General features: G+C 38.5%; 9 protein-coding genes across 9 annotated transcripts; 6 read left to right on the forward strand and 3 right to left on the reverse strand.

Annotated features, from left to right (window-relative positions):
- Window positions 1-221: 221 nt before the first annotated feature.
- C5L36_0C01820 (uncharacterized protein) lies at window positions 222-1,532 on the forward strand (the record flags this gene model as incomplete). Its single annotated transcript, XM_029465853.1, has 1 exon — window positions 222-1,532. One exon carries the CDS (start codon window positions 222-224, stop codon window positions 1,530-1,532), a length of 1,311 nt encoding a protein of 436 aa, XP_029321713.1.
- A 511-nt stretch (window positions 1,533-2,043) lies between these two features.
- On the forward strand, window positions 2,044-3,693 carry C5L36_0C01830 (uncharacterized protein; the record flags this gene model as incomplete). Its single annotated transcript, XM_029465854.1, has 1 exon — window positions 2,044-3,693. The coding sequence occupies one exon, from the start codon at window positions 2,044-2,046 to the stop codon at window positions 3,691-3,693; it is 1,650 nt and encodes a 549-aa protein (XP_029321714.1).
- A 721-nt stretch (window positions 3,694-4,414) lies between these two features.
- C5L36_0C01840 (uncharacterized protein) lies at window positions 4,415-6,052 on the forward strand (the record flags this gene model as incomplete). The annotated part of the gene is made up of 1 exon (XM_029465855.1): window positions 4,415-6,052. One exon carries the CDS (start codon window positions 4,415-4,417, stop codon window positions 6,050-6,052), a length of 1,638 nt encoding a protein of 545 aa, XP_029321715.1.
- A 1,823-nt stretch (window positions 6,053-7,875) lies between these two features.
- On the forward strand, window positions 7,876-8,691 carry C5L36_0C01850 (uncharacterized protein; the record flags this gene model as incomplete). Its single annotated transcript, XM_029465856.1, has 1 exon — window positions 7,876-8,691. One exon carries the CDS (start codon window positions 7,876-7,878, stop codon window positions 8,689-8,691), a length of 816 nt encoding a protein of 271 aa, XP_029321716.1.
- A 666-nt stretch (window positions 8,692-9,357) lies between these two features.
- C5L36_0C01860 (uncharacterized protein) lies at window positions 9,358-10,104 on the reverse strand (the record flags this gene model as incomplete). The annotated part of the gene is made up of 1 exon (XM_029465857.1): window positions 9,358-10,104. One exon carries the CDS (start codon window positions 10,102-10,104, stop codon window positions 9,358-9,360), a length of 747 nt encoding a protein of 248 aa, XP_029321717.1.
- Window positions 10,105-10,696: 592 nt separating this feature from the next.
- C5L36_0C01870 (uncharacterized protein) lies at window positions 10,697-11,650 on the reverse strand (the record flags this gene model as incomplete). The annotated part of the gene is made up of 1 exon (XM_029465858.1): window positions 10,697-11,650. One exon carries the CDS (start codon window positions 11,648-11,650, stop codon window positions 10,697-10,699), a length of 954 nt encoding a protein of 317 aa, XP_029321718.1.
- Window positions 11,651-11,868: 218 nt separating this feature from the next.
- On the forward strand, window positions 11,869-13,581 carry C5L36_0C01880 (uncharacterized protein; the record flags this gene model as incomplete). The annotated part of the gene is made up of 1 exon (XM_029465859.1): window positions 11,869-13,581. The coding sequence occupies one exon, from the start codon at window positions 11,869-11,871 to the stop codon at window positions 13,579-13,581; it is 1,713 nt and encodes a 570-aa protein (XP_029321719.1).
- A 228-nt stretch (window positions 13,582-13,809) lies between these two features.
- Window positions 13,810-15,210, forward strand: C5L36_0C01890 (uncharacterized protein; the record flags this gene model as incomplete). The annotated part of the gene is made up of 1 exon (XM_029465860.1): window positions 13,810-15,210. One exon carries the CDS (start codon window positions 13,810-13,812, stop codon window positions 15,208-15,210), a length of 1,401 nt encoding a protein of 466 aa, XP_029321720.1.
- Window positions 15,211-15,359: 149 nt separating this feature from the next.
- Window positions 15,360-16,790, reverse strand: C5L36_0C01900 (uncharacterized protein; the record flags this gene model as incomplete). The annotated part of the gene is made up of 1 exon (XM_029465861.1): window positions 15,360-16,790. The coding sequence occupies one exon, from the start codon at window positions 16,788-16,790 to the stop codon at window positions 15,360-15,362; it is 1,431 nt and encodes a 476-aa protein (XP_029321721.1).
- Between the last annotated feature and the right edge of the window lie 339 nt (window positions 16,791-17,129).

Raw genomic sequence — 17,129 nt, forward strand, 5'->3', positions numbered from 1 at the left:
TTCTTTGAAACTCCACATCTTTCTAATGCGTTTGTGACAGTACCACTATATATCATACGACAAATTAAAAGAACTCTTAAATTCTATATATCTATACTACAGCGGAAACACCGTTTCCGCTTCGGTTCGTATAAAAGCACTTTCACGGCCTAGTAGTATCATGCTAGGACAACTCAGGTCTCAAAGAACTTTCGTTTAAGTATTTATATGGAGCTCCAGACATGTCCTTTACTAGCACAACCACTGAAACGATCAGAACGAGTAACACGCTGTCCAGTAACCAAAAAAATGCTCCAATAGATCAACAGATTGCAAATATCATCAGAACTGAACATAGTCTTAATATCGGCTCTTCCATCCATTTCCACGATGGTGCAGATAAAGAGGGTGTTTTAATGCTGCCTGAATCTTCCAGAAAAAGATTGGAAGATGGAGGCATTGATTTATCAGCAGGTTATCCAGAGATCCCTGATGTCTTAGAGATTCCAATTTTTGTTGACGAAGCACACGCTATTAGGGCTGAAGACGTGCCTTATATTGAGAGGGGTAAGAACGCCGACCCAGAAAAGAAGGCATTGCTTGGTGCTGCAAAAGAGGTCATCCACTTGACTAAAAACGTTGGTACCGAGATTGTTGGCTTGCAGCTCGCAGACTTGACTGACCAACAGAAGGATGAGTTGGCTCTTCTTGTTGCGGAGAGAGTCGTTGTCTTTTTCAGAGACCAAAAGCTTCCACCCACTAAACAACATGAATTGGGCTCGTATTTAGGTAACGTGGAAGTACATCCACAAACTCCACACGTTACCGGTTTGCCAGGTGCAACTGTTATATGGAACGATTTTAAGCTGAAAAAGGGAATGGTATTGAACTATGCCAATGCGAATTTGTCAAATTGGGATCCTATTCGTAATAAATCAATTGGAAATCAGACTTGGCACACTGATTTAGTCCATGAACATCAACCAGCCGGCTATACTCATTTGCATCTAGATGCTATTCCTAAAAGTGGGGGTGATACATTGTGGGCGTCCGGTTATGGTGCATACGATAAGTTGTCCGATGAGTTTAAAAGGTTCTTGGATGGTAAGAAGGCCGTATACATTTCCGCACATGCTTATCTAGACAGAAACGATCCACTAGGTGGACCCAAAAAAATTGAAAGAATTCATCCATTAGTTAGAACCCACCCAGCAACAGGCTGGAAGTTTTTGGCTGTAAATAGAAGTATGACGAGAAGAATAGTGGGCCTGTCGCCTGTTGAATCAGACTTAATTCTCAACTACTTGTTTGATGTTTATGAAAAAAATGCAGATCTCCAAATCAGGTTCAAGTGGACGTCTTCAGAAGAAGGCTGCGGGACTTCGGCAATCTGGGATAACAGAGTATCTCAGCACAGAAATATTTGGGATCATGAGGGAGAAGAGCCAAGACATGGTACCAGAGTTACCTCCCTAGCGGAAGTTCCATTCTTCGATCCGGACTCAAAGTCTCAAAGGGAAGCATTAGGCAGACCTATTCATCAGTGGGACTAAACTCCATCATCTACACTACTTCTGTATACTGATTAGACGAGGCTCGAATATTCCTGCGAGAATATTTGTCATGTGACTACCTTGTAACGCATATATGTACAGGGCTCTTGCCGCACTTGTGTAAAGAAGAGAAATACCTTTTAGCAACCATGTTCTATTGTGAAGGGAATGTTACTGTCGATGCAAAATTGTTGTAAAGGTGTGGCGCAAACCTCTTATCAATGACAACATACTTTAAAGCTGAATGAAAAATTGTCGGAGGTTACGTAAAAAAAAAAATGTGGCAATTTAAAGCCGTACTTTGTGCAATCCACAGTAATCACTGATAAATATAGCTTACTCTAACTATATTCAGAGGTTATCTCTGATTTGATTGGTACGACTAATTGGCTGGAGAAGCTAGTTTGTTGATTTATAAACATGAGGAGCCATAATACAGGACTCATTAGAAACCTTACAATGTCTTTTTTTTTTCATTCTGAAATAAACCAGTTTTCCGTATACATAGATAATGACAGGTATTGGAGAAGTTGTCTGGCAATTTTTCAAGATTGACAAGCCGTCCACTTTCAAAAGGGACTATATTGATCAATCAATTGATCGGGACCGTAAACCTGAAAAATTGGGGAAGTACTCAAAGTACAATGTTTTAAATGCTTTTAACTGGTATCCATCCCACTACAGTGCATATGAGAGAAAGTTTTTGATGAAGGTAGATGTCTGTGTTTTGTTGTTTCTATGTTTTTCTTTTTACACTAAATATCTTGATAATGCCAATGTTGGGTCTGCCTATGTCTCGGGTATGAAGGAGGATCTAAAACTACATGGAAATGAGTTAAACTTTTTCAATACATGTTACACCGTTGGTTATGCCGTTTTTCAAATTCCAATTACTCTTTTGATTACCAAACCTCAGTTTGCAAGGCATCTTTTACTTTTTTGTGAATTGGCCTGGGGTATGATGACCTTAGCAAACGCTTATGTCACCAATGCAAACCAAATGTATGCTATTAGATTCTTTATCGGTGTTTTCGAGGCTTGCTCCTTTCCCGCAACATATGTCATCCTTTCCAGTTTTTTGACCGATGAAGAATTATTCAAACGGGCAGGGTTTTACGGGGCTTTTGCAACAGCCGGTAATGCCAGTGCTGGTGCATTGCAAACACGTGCTAGAGAGCACTTGGCTGGTATTAATGGCTTGAAGGGCTGGCAGTGGCAATTCATTATTGACGCAGTTTTAACCTTTGGTATTTTCTTGTACGGGTTCCTGTTATTCCCCGGAATCCCATCAGCATGTAAAAAGTTTGGTTTTTTCTCTGAAGACGATATGATATTTGCAAGGAAAAGACTTCAGAATAAAATTGCCTTTCCAAAGAAATTTACTTGGATGACTTTGAAAGAAACATTGTTCACCTGGCAGGTGTACTTTGGATCCGCCATCTGGGTCTTACATCATCAATCTTGGTACTCCAATGGGGCCAAGTTATATATGAAAAGTAAACCCGAGATATACACAACTTCAATGGTTACAAATTGGGATTCATATATGTACTGCGTTGGTATTCCGTGTGCTATCATAGTTGCGCCATTGTGCAAATACTACGGGAAGCTCATCCCGGTTAATGTTGTGATGCTGACTGCATATTTTGCGTGCATTGTGTTCATCATTTGGAGTGTCCCAAATAGTGTGCTTATTGCTGCATTCTTTTTACAACGGCCTTACAGAGACGGTTTGGCACAGGTTTATTATACGTGGATTGCAACTTTATGTAAAGACAATGTGGAAAAAAAAGCTTTAGTTTTAAGTTGGGTTCAAGCGTTATCGTATGCAATAAATGCCTTTGCGATACCATTGCAATATAATGTTAAAGATGCACCTTCATTCAAAAAAGGTTACATTATAAACATTGTGTTGATTGCTGCTTCACACGTCGTGTTTTTTATAGGGTTGTGGCTTGACAAATACGATTTGAAGTATTTTCCAGGCATTTCTGGTAATAGACATGTTAATGAAGATGATATTCTGATTGCACCATCTAAAAGCAAAGAAGCGGAAGAGCTTGATTTCGACATCGATGTCGAAAAAGAAATCTACGAAATTAAAGAGTCATCTTCTTTGGAAACACCATTGAAGAAAACACATATATACTATACTGACTAATTTGCATTACTTTTTTGCTGGTAAGTTGGAAACAGATTCGGCCTGTATTTAGTTTTCGTTATTACTTCTTTTTTATATTTTTTTCGAAGTATAATTTGTTAAGTAGACCTACCAAAACGTTAGATGACCCCCCGAACACCTATGAAAAGTTATAATTTTTTTCTTTTGCCAAGAGGAAAGCTTGCTTCAACTAAGTGTGTGATGTATCAAATGTGATCAAGCTAGAGGAACCAACTGGACTAACTGTGGCTCGCATTCATACACAATTAATTCTCACTGAAAGGGATATAACTAAAACTCTAATTCAAGTTGACAAATGAGAGTCATTGCAAGAACTTTTATCAGATTGTTAGCCAGTAAACTGTAAATTTGGAACTGTGGAAGTATTTTGGCGTTTATCACTTTGTAAGGGGGCTGTGCATAATCTTGATTTGATTTGAAGAGAGAAAACTTTTTGATAAAAAAAACAGAGGAAGGAGACAGCGTTGTGGTTCTTTAAGTGTGGCATCAATAAAACCTCCACAGCTACATACTCATATAAACTTAATTTAGGTTCATTCTGATTATATGATACTATAGGATAATCAAGAAAATTGTGTAAAGCTGTAACGGGTGAGGTTATCCATAGCTGGGAATTAATATAAATAGCCTATATATTTCCTTTCTACTAGAGTTCAGTATGAAATTTAGAATTTTAATGGAGTAAGTAACAACACCAAACATGTTCAGGAAAGATAACGCCAAAGAGTTTTTTTGGCAATTTTTCAAAATTGATAAAAAAGAGTCTTTTAGAGAAGACTATATCGATCAAACAATTGACCGGGAGAGGAAACCAATTAAAGTATCCAAATGGGACAATATCAACTTTTTGAAAGCCTTTGACTGGTACCCTTCTCATTACAGTGCATATGAGAGAAAGTTTCTTATGAAAGTGGATATTTGTGTATTCTTTTTCTTGTGTGCTTCTTTCTACACCAAGTATTTGGATAATACCAATGTTGGTTCTGCTTATGTGTCTGGTTTGAAAAACGACCTTAACTTGAAAGGTAATGAATTGAACTACTTCAACACTTGTTATACGGTTGGTTATGCAGTTTTTCAAATTCCCATCAGTTTGCTCATTACTAAACCGCAATTTTCAAGGCATTTGTTGCTCGTATGTGAATTGGCATGGGGAATGATGACTTTAGCAAACGCATACGTGCGTTCTGCAAAGGAGATGTACGTGGTTAGATTTTTTGTTGGGGTATTTGAGGCATGTTCTTTTCCAGCCACGTATGTCATTCTTTCTAGTTTCTTAACCGATGAAGAACTATTTAAACGGGCAGGTGTTTATGGTGCCTTTGCGACTGCTGGTTCGGCCAGTTCAGGTGCATTGCAGACACGTGCTAGGGAGAATTTAAACGGGGTTTATGGATTGAAGGGTTGGCAATGGCAATTTATTATTGATGCCATTATGACTTTTGGAATATTTTTGTACGGTTTCCTACTATTCCCTGGTATTCCGCCAGCATGTAAAAAGTTTGGTTTTTTCTCTGAAGATGATATGATTTTTGCAAGAAACAGGTTAAAAAACAAAGTGGCTATCCCAGATAAATTTACTTTGAAAACTTTGAAAGAAACTTTAGGTACTTGGCAAATCTATTTTGGTACGCTTCTTTGGACATTACATCACCAGTGCTGGTACTCTAATGGTGCCTTGCTTTATATGAAGAGCAGGCCGGAATATTTCACTACTTCAATGGTTACCAACTGGAATTCTTACATGTATTGTGTGGGTATACCGGCAGCAATATTTATTTCTCCTTTGACCAGATACTATGGAAAATTTTTCACTGTTAACTTTGTGTTTGCTATTGCCTACTATTGTGCAATCGTGTTAATTGTATGGGACGTTTCGCAATCGATGATATTGTCTGCTTTTTTTATGAGTATGCTTTACAGTTCAGGTTTGGCACAGGTGTTTTACTCTTGGATTGTCACATTATGCAGAGATAATGTTGAGAAAAAAGCTATAGTTTTAGGTTGGGTCCAAGCTTTCTCTTATGCAGTCAATGCATGGGGCTATCCTCTCCAGTATAATGTGGCAGAAGCACCTCGGTTCAAAAAGGGGTATATTGCGAACCTATTTCTTTTGTTTCTGTCTCATGTTGTTTTTCTCTTTGGAATGTGGATGGATAAATATGATTTAAAATATTTCCCAAAGATTGCTGGTAACAGGCATGCAGACACCAATGGTATAATGATTGCCAGTGGTAAAGTAGAAGCTCTTGAAGAGAGTGATACCGATCTTGAGAAAACCAAGTATTATGTTTCGGAAGAAAAGGCTGGATCCGATTCCGATATTTCTGTTCGTTAGATGTATGTTTATTAATTCTTTTTTCTTATGTCCAATATTATTCTATAGTTTATTTAATTCTAATACACTAAATCGTTTGATTCTAATGCACCAAAACCTTGTAATATTCATATTCCTATGCAGATTGACTTAATTCCGTATTTCCCCTCTCTAACACGAGATTTTTGCATAGAAATATAGAAATAGATGAACGAGGGATATGATTTTACTTCTGGAAAGGCTACCCTAACCGACCAGCGCAGACATCTCTAAGCGAGCTAAAAATATTACTTCTTACTACAGGGAAGAACAACTCAGCGAAATATGGGAACTTACTTTTAGTACACTTTTCACAAGAACCTCCTCATGGAAAACTGATGAATGCATTCACCGTTATTAAAAGCCTAAAAAGAATGTTCCTGTTTTAATATTTTCCACTCTTACAGAGATTTCATAAAACATAAAAGCTTATACAAACTAAACACAATTCTAGTTTATTAAGTGTTGGTTGTTTATCTAGAGATAAGTATCGTACGTTTTTAGTTATGCATTGTAACTCTTATAGTAGACGTTCTGCTTGTGTGATCTCAAAATGCATTATGAGCTAAATAACATCTAAAGATCGTCAAAACTCTTAGAAATAAATATAGCCTAAACACAATGTCGAGTAATAGGAGATACTCTTTCAGGATCTTGTAGGTTTACATTTATCCATTTTCGAAATTTATATGGTGGAAAAATAACGCAGTATTCAGGACATATATGCAGACCTTTATATAACCATTACCACTCAATTGAAAGCCACGCATGTAGTTGAACTTTTGGTTGTTATTATTCTAGAAGGCGCGGTAGCTAATTCTTTCAAAAGCTTAAACATTGGCGCCTAAATTGGTTACCTAAAAGCAGAAGACAACTACCCCAATTTTTTTATTGCCCCTTAGGTTCCAGGTACGATCTTATATGGTCATGAAAGGCGTGTTGCAGTAACAACGCAAAACAAAACAGTTAAGCATTTTATCCACCACTATGGTTAATTACAACCTACTACATTTCTACAACCATCCAGGGAGGGTCACCCGTCCCTGCTTTAGAATGTTGTGAGTTCCAATGTACCTCGTAACCACGAAGCCCGAAAGGGGCGCAATGGGCACGCATCGGAATTTATACATTCAAATAATCCATGGAAAAACCCATTGTGAAGGTGCCCAAAAGTCTATCCATTTTCGTACTATCGCATAAGGCTAGCATATGACAAATCTCCTTGATTTATGAATTCTTTGCGTTAAAGAATCCCTATTAACATAGTGCCGGTAAGGGATGATTTACAAAATAAGCTGAAAGATGCAGGGCCTTTAAAGTTGTTCCGAGGATAGGAGACACAACTCCGCATCTTCATTAAGAAAAAGATTCTAGAACATCTAAAATATATGCATAGATTTAATACTCATGCACGGAAGTAGGAAAATTATTTCCACGGAGAATCCGCTTTTAATAGTAATGTCGTAATAAAATTAAGAATCTACGTTGATCATAGATTAACTAAAATGCACTCATGCATGATCCGAGAAACGGCATTGGCAGGCTGTAATGCATAGAATTTAAAGGCAAATGCATGGTATTCAACCCCCCCCCCCCCATTTCTAAATGAGTTTGGAGTTAGATTGAAGTACTATGCTATAAAAGGCCCATTCAATTTCCTTCCTGTTTTCGAAAAGCATACTTAATCTAATCTCTTGGCTTTTTGAAGCTTTCTTGGATAAAATCGCTGTTAAATATTCCTACAACTCTTGAAGAAGAAAGAACAAAAGCTATTATTTGATTGAAAAATTATACCTATTGTCAAGATGGGCTATAACATTGTTTCTTATCCCACATATCAAATGCCAAAAGTGGTGGAATCAACTCAACGTCGGTTTCAGCAGCAACCTGAGCTACAGCAATGTGACTATTGTCATTTTGATCGATTTCATCACGAGTCCGAGAAGCAGCATCCCATTCAGGGACAACAATACACCATACCATTGTCATTGACTTCATCAATTAATGAATCGTCAAAACAGTCTCAATACCACCATCCCCAAATGCCTAGACAGGATGGCTTAACAACAATTCAATACAATGCCCCTACCAGTTTAAATTGTGGAGTCAATACTCTTTCTACAACGCCTGAGTCTCCACTGAACTACACGACTTCTACAAATATGTTTCGAAGGAACAGTCAGATGTCTTTCTTAACTCCTCATAGTGCTAGTTCACCGTTGGATACATCCAACGCCAGGCCTGAAACTAGAGATGAACTTTATTTTGAGGTTGCAAGTAGTACGTATGTCTACAAGTCACCAACCGAAGGGAGAGAAGGTGTTCTGCAGGGCTCGTTGATAAAACATGTCTTGGAGAGTAATTCAGACAACAGGACCTGTAAGCGGTCCAGGACAGGATGTCTAACGTGCCGGTATCGGAAAAAACGATGTTCGGAAGGGAAGCCTAGCTGTGAAGAATGTACCCGACTAAATATGAAGTGTAGATGGCCACTGCCCGGCAGTGAACACAAAAACAGGTCCAAACGAAGTCTAAAGATTGGCCATGATGAAATGTACCATGAGACATATGGCGTTATTAAGGTGCTTCGAGGAGTTGTGTTGTACAAAATCGAAGAATAGTATACACTATTGCATCAAGAAAACGTGTCCACTAGAAAGCGTTTACTTTCCTTCTCTCTATAAGAATATGTATAATTAGAAACCATGTTAAATACGCAAATACAACTGTAGCCGATCTCATGTGAGGAAAGAATCGGGAGGTGTTCTAGAAAAGTGCAAAGAAACAGCCCAGTTTCTCAATCCGATCGATCCAGAAACCTTAGGGACCGGTAAACTACGCATTACATGTAGTTGCTAAAGGGATTGACGAACCCGCCGGCTTTCTCCGACACTTTGAGGTCCGTTCAAAAAAAATACAAACTGGCCATCCACTCTTACCCTTACGTTCTGAATTAAAGAGCTTTAAACTTCCAGTTTAGAAACCAACAAAGAAACAGCAAGGAATGTCGCTAATTATGTCTCCCTTCTTTTGGCGTGCTACCGAAACAATCGCACATGTACCAACAAAAAGAACAAAGAAAACAGAACAGAGGAGAAAGAAACTCGTAACTTTCGCGATGAAATATCCGGGCAACAATAGTGGGGAGGGCCCTTTAGGGATAGGAAACATGCATAATGCCCGACGCAGGTAGGTAAACATTGGGCGGACACATATAGAGTAACTGTAGTTGCGGTATAATTAGAAGTCGATAAGGGTATATAAATATTTATAAAGGGGAATATGTATTAAACAATGTCACAAACACTACAAAGCTCTTCACTGAAGGAGCATTTCTTTTTCTGTTTCCCCTTCTCTGGATGATAGCCGTTACGGCGTTTCTTCAATATGCCTTTCAATGGTGTACTTGAGGCGGTAGATACAGATGTAGGAATGGAGGAGTTGGATTCAAAGCTGTACCGTCTCTGTAGGAGGCTCTCAGAGTCGCTGTCAATGCTGTTATCGGACCAGTCAACAGAAGGGCTGCTTGGCGTGGACACGCTTGGCTCCATTTTTCTTGATCTCAAGTCCTCGTAGCTTCGGTTCTCCTGTATTAGAGGCCCATACAAGACTGTAACGTCATTTTCTTTAAACCAGTTAATTTCTCTTGGGTTGAGTTCGTCCAAATGGTTGAGCTTTTTACCCCATGCTCTCCAGCACGCATTTTCTAATCTGGCTTGTGATGTGGTGGGTAAAAACATCATCAAGTCGTCTGTCTGTTGTACAACTCTCAAACGGGTGATATTGTCGACATTGGACAATTCATAAGGTTTCATAAACTGGTTGTTGCTGATGTTCTTCCAACAAGAATGGTACTGCTCAAATGTTAGGTCATAGGAGAAATAATCTACCGCAATCGGTGGAGGTGTATCTATAAAGGATTCACAGTATGGGTTCGTACTTATGATTGGTAGAATATTGAAATCATTGTACTTTTTAGATTCGATAAAGTTGGTATCAAGAAACTGATGTGCTAAGTTAAGTGGTTGGGCCATTTGTAACTTTGCTTATTCAACGATCCAATTTCTTTGAAGGTGTTATCTATGAGAAACAAGAGGTAGGCAGCACTGGTGTTTTTATACACCAAAAAAAAAACAAGTTTGGGGAAAGCAATGATAATCGCAGATCATTCCCCATTCCATAGAATGCCTTCTGGTTGCATATACATTGTGGGAAGTGGGCCTAGTGCCAAAGCTAAATTGGTTCACACAGTGTACTTTTTTTTTTGCATTTCGCATTGTTCTGTGCATGCATTGCTCAAAAGAAAAATTTGGCTTTCTGCCCAGCCCCAATATAGCCAGCTGTTGCAACATTGCAAATCCTTCTTCAAACAAATATGGCTCATAATCCCGACATAAAAATTGGAAGCTAAAAGAAGTTTTAGAGGGAGGGGTGACAAAACTAGGAATGCACTAAAAAAATTAGTAGATATCCCTCTGCCAGGGCCCTGTTAGAAGGAAAGGAAGGAAAGAACATGTAATGTGCATAAAAATAATATGCGATGTAGATGAGTAACTCTAATGGAAGTTCGTTGCGGTAAATTTAAAAGTGGAGTTTCTTGCCAGTCATAACCTCCAAATTCTGAAATCAGCTACTATGCATATCTGTCACTAGTTTCTCCATGTCTAGCAAGGCATTATTACCTTCAATGTTCACTGGCTTAATTTTCAGCATGGAGGAATTCTCACCGGTGTAGTTATCTTGAACATTCGGTGATAATGTTAAAGGAGATGAGAAAAATACATTGTGGGGATTCACATACTGTGGTAAAAATGGATCCTCTCTTAGGAAATAATATGGACTGTCCTTTCTGCGGTGGTTATTCTGATAGCAAAGTTCATGGTGTTGTATATTTCGTTCAAGTACTCTTGCATGGATGTTGGCTCTACCATTGGTATCTAGATGGAGTGTAATTCGATATTCAAAGGGGAACATAATATAATGGAATTGTCGTTTTATTCTAGGTTTTGGCTTTGTAACCCTATTGGAATATAAGTTGGCCTCTGAGCTTGCGCTTGTACTTGTATTTAGTTTGAATCTTGGCGACAACTCCAGGGGGTCAAAGGTATTATTTCTACAAAGAGCAGTCTCGCAGACGTTGCTCTTCTTTGGAGACAATGGAAACGCATTTGAGAGTGACAGATACTCGGCCTTCTCGTAACCCTTGGTCGGGGATGAAGTAGGAAATGTGTGAGTGCCCATCATATTCATATCCATACTCATATTCATAGTCAATGGTGAAGATGGCTCATAGTTAGCCGGATCACTCATAAGTTCGGTGATTGGAGATGAATCCAACTCCTTTTTTCTTAAAACCTGACACATCTCTTGGTGTATCTTCTTCCCACGCTGTTGTAGATTATAGTCTTCCAACACTTTGCCTCTTTGTTTCAAGTGTGGTGTAGACCGAAATCCTTGTCTCGCTATAGCCGCACTTTGACTCTGTGCTGTGCTAGCACTTTTCCCCACGTGAATAGAGAGTGTAGACTCTCCAGTGAATGGCTTGTCGTTCTCCTTTAAAGGGCGTCCTCTCCTTCCCATATTTTCCTATTCTGTCGTTAAATATCATGAAGAAGGCTCACATTAGTAACAAATCCGTATCAGATTTTTATGATTTTTCCATATCAATGCGCAAGTGAGACAATCCTTGGGGAAAACTCCAGATATAATCATCCAATTTGCGAAAGGCTGAACTCATTCTTAATTTCTATACCATCAATAATCCGTATTTTGACGGCCGTTATTACTCGCTGGAAACCATGGATGGACAGTTACAGAAACTAGTGGAGCAGTGGCTTTCTATAGACCACAATGAGACGACACGCCGAGAAATCGAAACATTTATGGCAAACAAAAACACCAGCAAACTAAAGGAACTACTTGAATCACGTATCCAATTTGGAACTGCAGGGTTGCGAGCTCGAATGGAGGCGGGATTTGCCAGAATGAATGATGTCACTGTTGTGCAAGCTTCACAAGGTCTAGCTGCATACATCAAATCTGGTTCTGCTGTTGTAGGTCATGACCACAGACATAATTCAAAGAGATTTGCACAATTAACAGCCCTAGTTTTTGGCTCATATGGGTTTGAGGTCTACTTTGTAGGCCAGTGTGCAACACCAATGGTACCGTATTCTGTTGATCGGTACAAGGCAAGTGTGGGAATCATGGTCACTGCATCACATAACCCAAAAGACGATAATGGATACAAAGTTTATTGGAAAAATGGGTGCCAAATCATTCCTCCACTAGATTCAGACATCCAGTTGTCTATCATGGAAAATCTAGATCCGCAAATTGATTGGGATGTCAACAAGATATACAGCAACAAAAATGTTATTTTCTGTCATGACGAGGTTGTATATGGATACAGTAAACGAGTTCTTGATATTTTACAACCACAGAAGTTGGGTGATTTCAAATATGTTTACACAGCAATGCACGGAGTTGGGTTTGAGTTTGTCAAAGCTATTACGGAATTATTCACTGATGATGGAAATCTCATTCCAGTGAAAAAACAATGTTCCCCTGACCCTGACTTCCCTACTGTCGCTTTCCCAAATCCTGAAGAAAAAGATGCCTTGAATTTAGCCTTGTGTACTGCAAATGCAAACAATGTAGATCTTGTTTTAGCAAATGACCCGGATGCAGATCGATTCAGTGTTGCCTATAGAACACCCAATGGGTGGAGACAACTCTCTGGAAATGAAATTGGATTACTCTTTGCAGATTATGTTGTCCAAAAGCAAACAAATTTGGATAAAATGTATATGATAAATTCCACAGTTTCTTCTCAAATGCTTGGGTCAATGGCAGATAAGTTAGGTTTTGGTTTTGTGGATACCTTGACTGGTTTCAAGTGGATTGGAAATAAGGCGATAGAGTTGGAAAAAAAAGGTTACAACGTACCATTTGCGTTTGAAGAGGCTATAGGGTTTATGTTCCCAGTGGTTCATGATAAGGATGGTATTTCGGCCCTTGTTGTGTTCTTACAATTATACAATAAACTATTAAAGGAAGGTATTAAACTCGGTGAAAGATTAGAGCAGTTGTACTCCAAATATGGCTATTTCAAACAGTGTAATGGATATTATATAACTACACCGGCAGTACAAGACGAGATATTCAACTGTATCAGATCCACCAAACCTTATCCTTCACACATTGGAAACTACCGAGTTAATTCTTGGAGAGACTTGACTATGGGTTATGACTCAGATACAGTAGACCATCTTCCCACATTGCACGTTGATCCGTCATCTCATATGATTACGTGCAAATTGCTAACGCCAAACAAAGATGAGTTTATTAGATTCACGGTCCGTGGTTCAGGAACAGAACCTAAACTAAAAGTTTACATAGAAGCCAAAGCAGAAAATGAGAACCGTGCAGAGTCCCTCGCTGAAGATGTATGGATCACCCTGCGCAAAACGTGGTTCACTGTTGAAGGACTCACAGAAAAGAGAGTGTAGTCTCAGGATTAGATGTTCCTCAATCGAAGCACTTGGTCTACCAAAATGATATCGAGAAGCAACGCGTCGATAGTACTACCCTGTTTTTTTTTTTTTTTTCCTCGATTGCTTCCTCTGCATGTTTTGATCGTTAGATTATTTACATGAGGTTCTTTTTATAAGATTGGACTGCCACCTCCGACTTCTGAATATACCATCTTCTTAATAGTTCCGTGAAATCTCAGTAGTATGATGCGAAATCATTGGGGTAATAACAAGACGAACCTACCGTTAAGCATCTCCGACGATAAATTTACCCCTAAATCAAAAAAGAAATCAACTGATATCTACAAGGTTCTCCTAGGTGTTATTTTCACCATTGGTCTCTTTTATAAGCTTTTCGTCCACGGACCATCTCCAAATGAAACGCAGAGAAATCTAGATGCATCTTTTAATGCGGAAAGTCACGTTGCGGACACGGAGGTTAATCCAGCTGAAGCAATGGTTACACCACCTGATCAGATGAATCTAGCCGAAAATGTCGAGTTTTACGACTTGATGCAATACCAAGGAACTCCAGAGGGTAAGTCTAATGAGGAGATTGTTCTTTTGCTTGTACCACTAAGGAATGCTGAGAAAGTTTTGCCTTTAATGTTCCGTAATATGATGAATATAACTTATGATCACAGTTTGATTGACATTGCATTTTTGGTTAGTGATTGTTCTAAAAGTGATAAAACACTCGAGAAATTATACGAATATACAAGTGCTATGCAGGAGGGTAAACTTGTTCCTATTTTAGAAGATCGTGAAAGAGAAATTAAAGGTAAAGGTGTCTTTGGCTCAAGTGATCTATATCTCAAGTATATGCCGGAAGGTTACATCGAAAATGTCAAAAAGTCCTACGCTCCACCATTCCACTCTGAATACGAAAAACCATTTAGAAGCATTCAGATATACCAAAAAGATTTTGGTCAAGTTATTGGACAGGGTTTCAGCGACAGGCATGATGTTAAGATTCAGGGTATCAGGCGTAAGCTAATGGGTAGAGCTAGAAATTGGCTTTTATCTACAGCAATCAAGCCCTACCATTCATGGGTGTACTGGAGAGATGTTGATATTGAACTATCTCCAGCTGACATTTTAGAAACCATGATGAACTTTGGCTCGGAATATGATGTGATAATTCCAAACGTGTGGAGACCATTGCCTGTTTATCTCGGTGGGGAGCAACCATATGACTTAAATTCATGGATAGAATCTAATGAAGCTCTCAAGTTGGCTAAAACATTAGATGAGGATGATGTTATTGTGGAAGGGTATGAGGAATATGCTACATGGAGAGCTCACTTGGCCTATATCAGAGATAAAAATGGTGATCCTAATGAAGTTGTTGAGCTTGACGGTGTCGGTGGTGTTTCAATTTTGGCAAAAGCTAGTACATTCAGACATGGAGCCAATTTCCCCGCGTTTACCTTTTTGAACCATGCAGAAACGGAGGCATTTGGTAAGATGACGAGAAAGATGGGTATGAAGATTGCGGGTTTGCCACATTACACTATCTGGCATATCTACGAACCAAGTGAAGATGATTTGATTGAAATCTCTAAGCTAGAGAGGAGAAAAAGACGTTTTGGAAAAAAACACTAAACTTTGACTATGTATATATAACTATAATTTCGAGCCTTGTATTATACATAAAGGTTAGTTAACTGTTTCTTTATAAATAATTAATTAGTATTACAATGTCTTTCATTGGAAACTTGCAAAATATTTGGGTATAGAAGAATAAAAATCAATTAATAAGCCAGCAACGAGAGGATAAATGGAAAAATCCATTGTCTTTGTGATTTCTGTGAGTATGCATCATTTTTAACAGAAGATATCGCACTTATAGCAGTAGCTGCAATTGATGATGACGTGGTAATAGTCGTAGAGGCTGTTGGAACTGGAGCTGTGGATTTTGGCGCTTCCACAAACTTCAAGTTGTTATTTCTCTCTGCTAATCCAATCCATTGGTTTTCATAGTCAAACTCAACATATTTGTCTTTCATAAACAAAATACCGAGAATCCATGCTCCGTCTTCAGTAAAGTCTATACCTTGAATACTTGAAACACAATAACCGCTCAAATCTCCATTACTTGGGTATGCACTACTGATATACATATCAGGAGTAAGAGTCCAGTTTTTACCAGAAATTTCAATCTCAAATTCTAACGTGCTATTACAATAAATAGCAAAATTTTGGCCATCTGTGATTGAATCTTCGAAAAATGAGTGAATTTTAGTTGCATCGCTGGTGGACAGGATCAAGGAAGTAGTACCACTATCCAGTAATCCAATTCTTGAAGTAGTTGAATTTTCCTGATCAATTTTCAGAGAGTCAAAAGTGATTTGATAATCATTAACATAGACACTATCAATTTTGAATTCCCAATGACTAACAGCTTCTTCTATCAATGGAGATGTATAAATTTCACCTTCATGCAACTGCTCCTTTGTTTCGCCAAAAAACAAAAGTCCTGAATTGTCTCTCTCACTCTCGTATTCACCAATACAAATAGTAAACTTAGACTGCCTAATATCACCATTCTCAAATAGGAAGGAAATAGCATTGACCAAACCTGTTGACGATGAGTTATCAGCTGGTAATCCTAATACACCGCTAAATTGATAAGGCTCAAATAAATCAGGAACATGATCAGCAACTCCAAACTTATAGTCATGTGTTTCAAACCCACCAATAATGATTGAATCTTCATAAATGTGGCCTGAAGCAATACCTGAATCATAACTCAAAGCAAATGTCCCATTTAGCTCATGGGCTTTGCTGGAATCAAAATTATCCTTGCCTAAACATGAGTTGTCGGTACAATTAGACGCGTACAGCCACAGGTAAGGAGATCCCGTATCAAGTAAAACGGGATAATCTTTGGCATTGATGGTTATGTTCACTGAAAATGCTTCATCTTTGCTTGTAGGGTTTAAGTATGTCATGCCTGCGGTCATTGTTTCCGTTTGGATGCTAGCTGTTGAAGATGGAGATTCGGATATGGTTGTATTAGGTAAAAGACCAATGGTTTGTTGTTTTTTCATTGCCTGGAATTGTTTAGGAATCTCTTCAACCATAGAAACAAAGTAAGAGCTACCATTGTCAATGAAGGTTGGATGTACTTCGTTAAAGGCATGTACAATAGTGATTAATGCCAGAAATATAAATATTATCATTCTATCTATATGAAAATTATTGTTTCCTTTGAGATAATACACTAAAGCAAAATTCAAGAATGGGTATTAAAATGTAGTGGGTGAAATTGCAAAACTAACTGCAATGATGGGTATACCTGACAGTGAAACACTCTACTAATAACTAATGAACTTGTTCTTCTCCAATGCCCATAAAATGAAGGTAGTTTCGATAACAGTACTGTAAACACCAAAGACAGAAGAAATTCTTGAGAAGGCTAGGATAATGATTGTCTCGGCAACAGCGGTAGGTTCAACACATACATCTGCAGATCATGGACGCTAAAAAATAAAACCTGATTTTTGTTTAGGCAAGGGAAC

The sequence above is a fragment of the Pichia kudriavzevii genome, chromosome 3, assembly GCF_003054445.1.
Source record: "Pichia kudriavzevii chromosome 3, complete sequence".
Lineage (NCBI taxonomy): Eukaryota > Fungi > Ascomycota > Pichiomycetes > Pichiales > Pichiaceae > Pichia > Pichia kudriavzevii.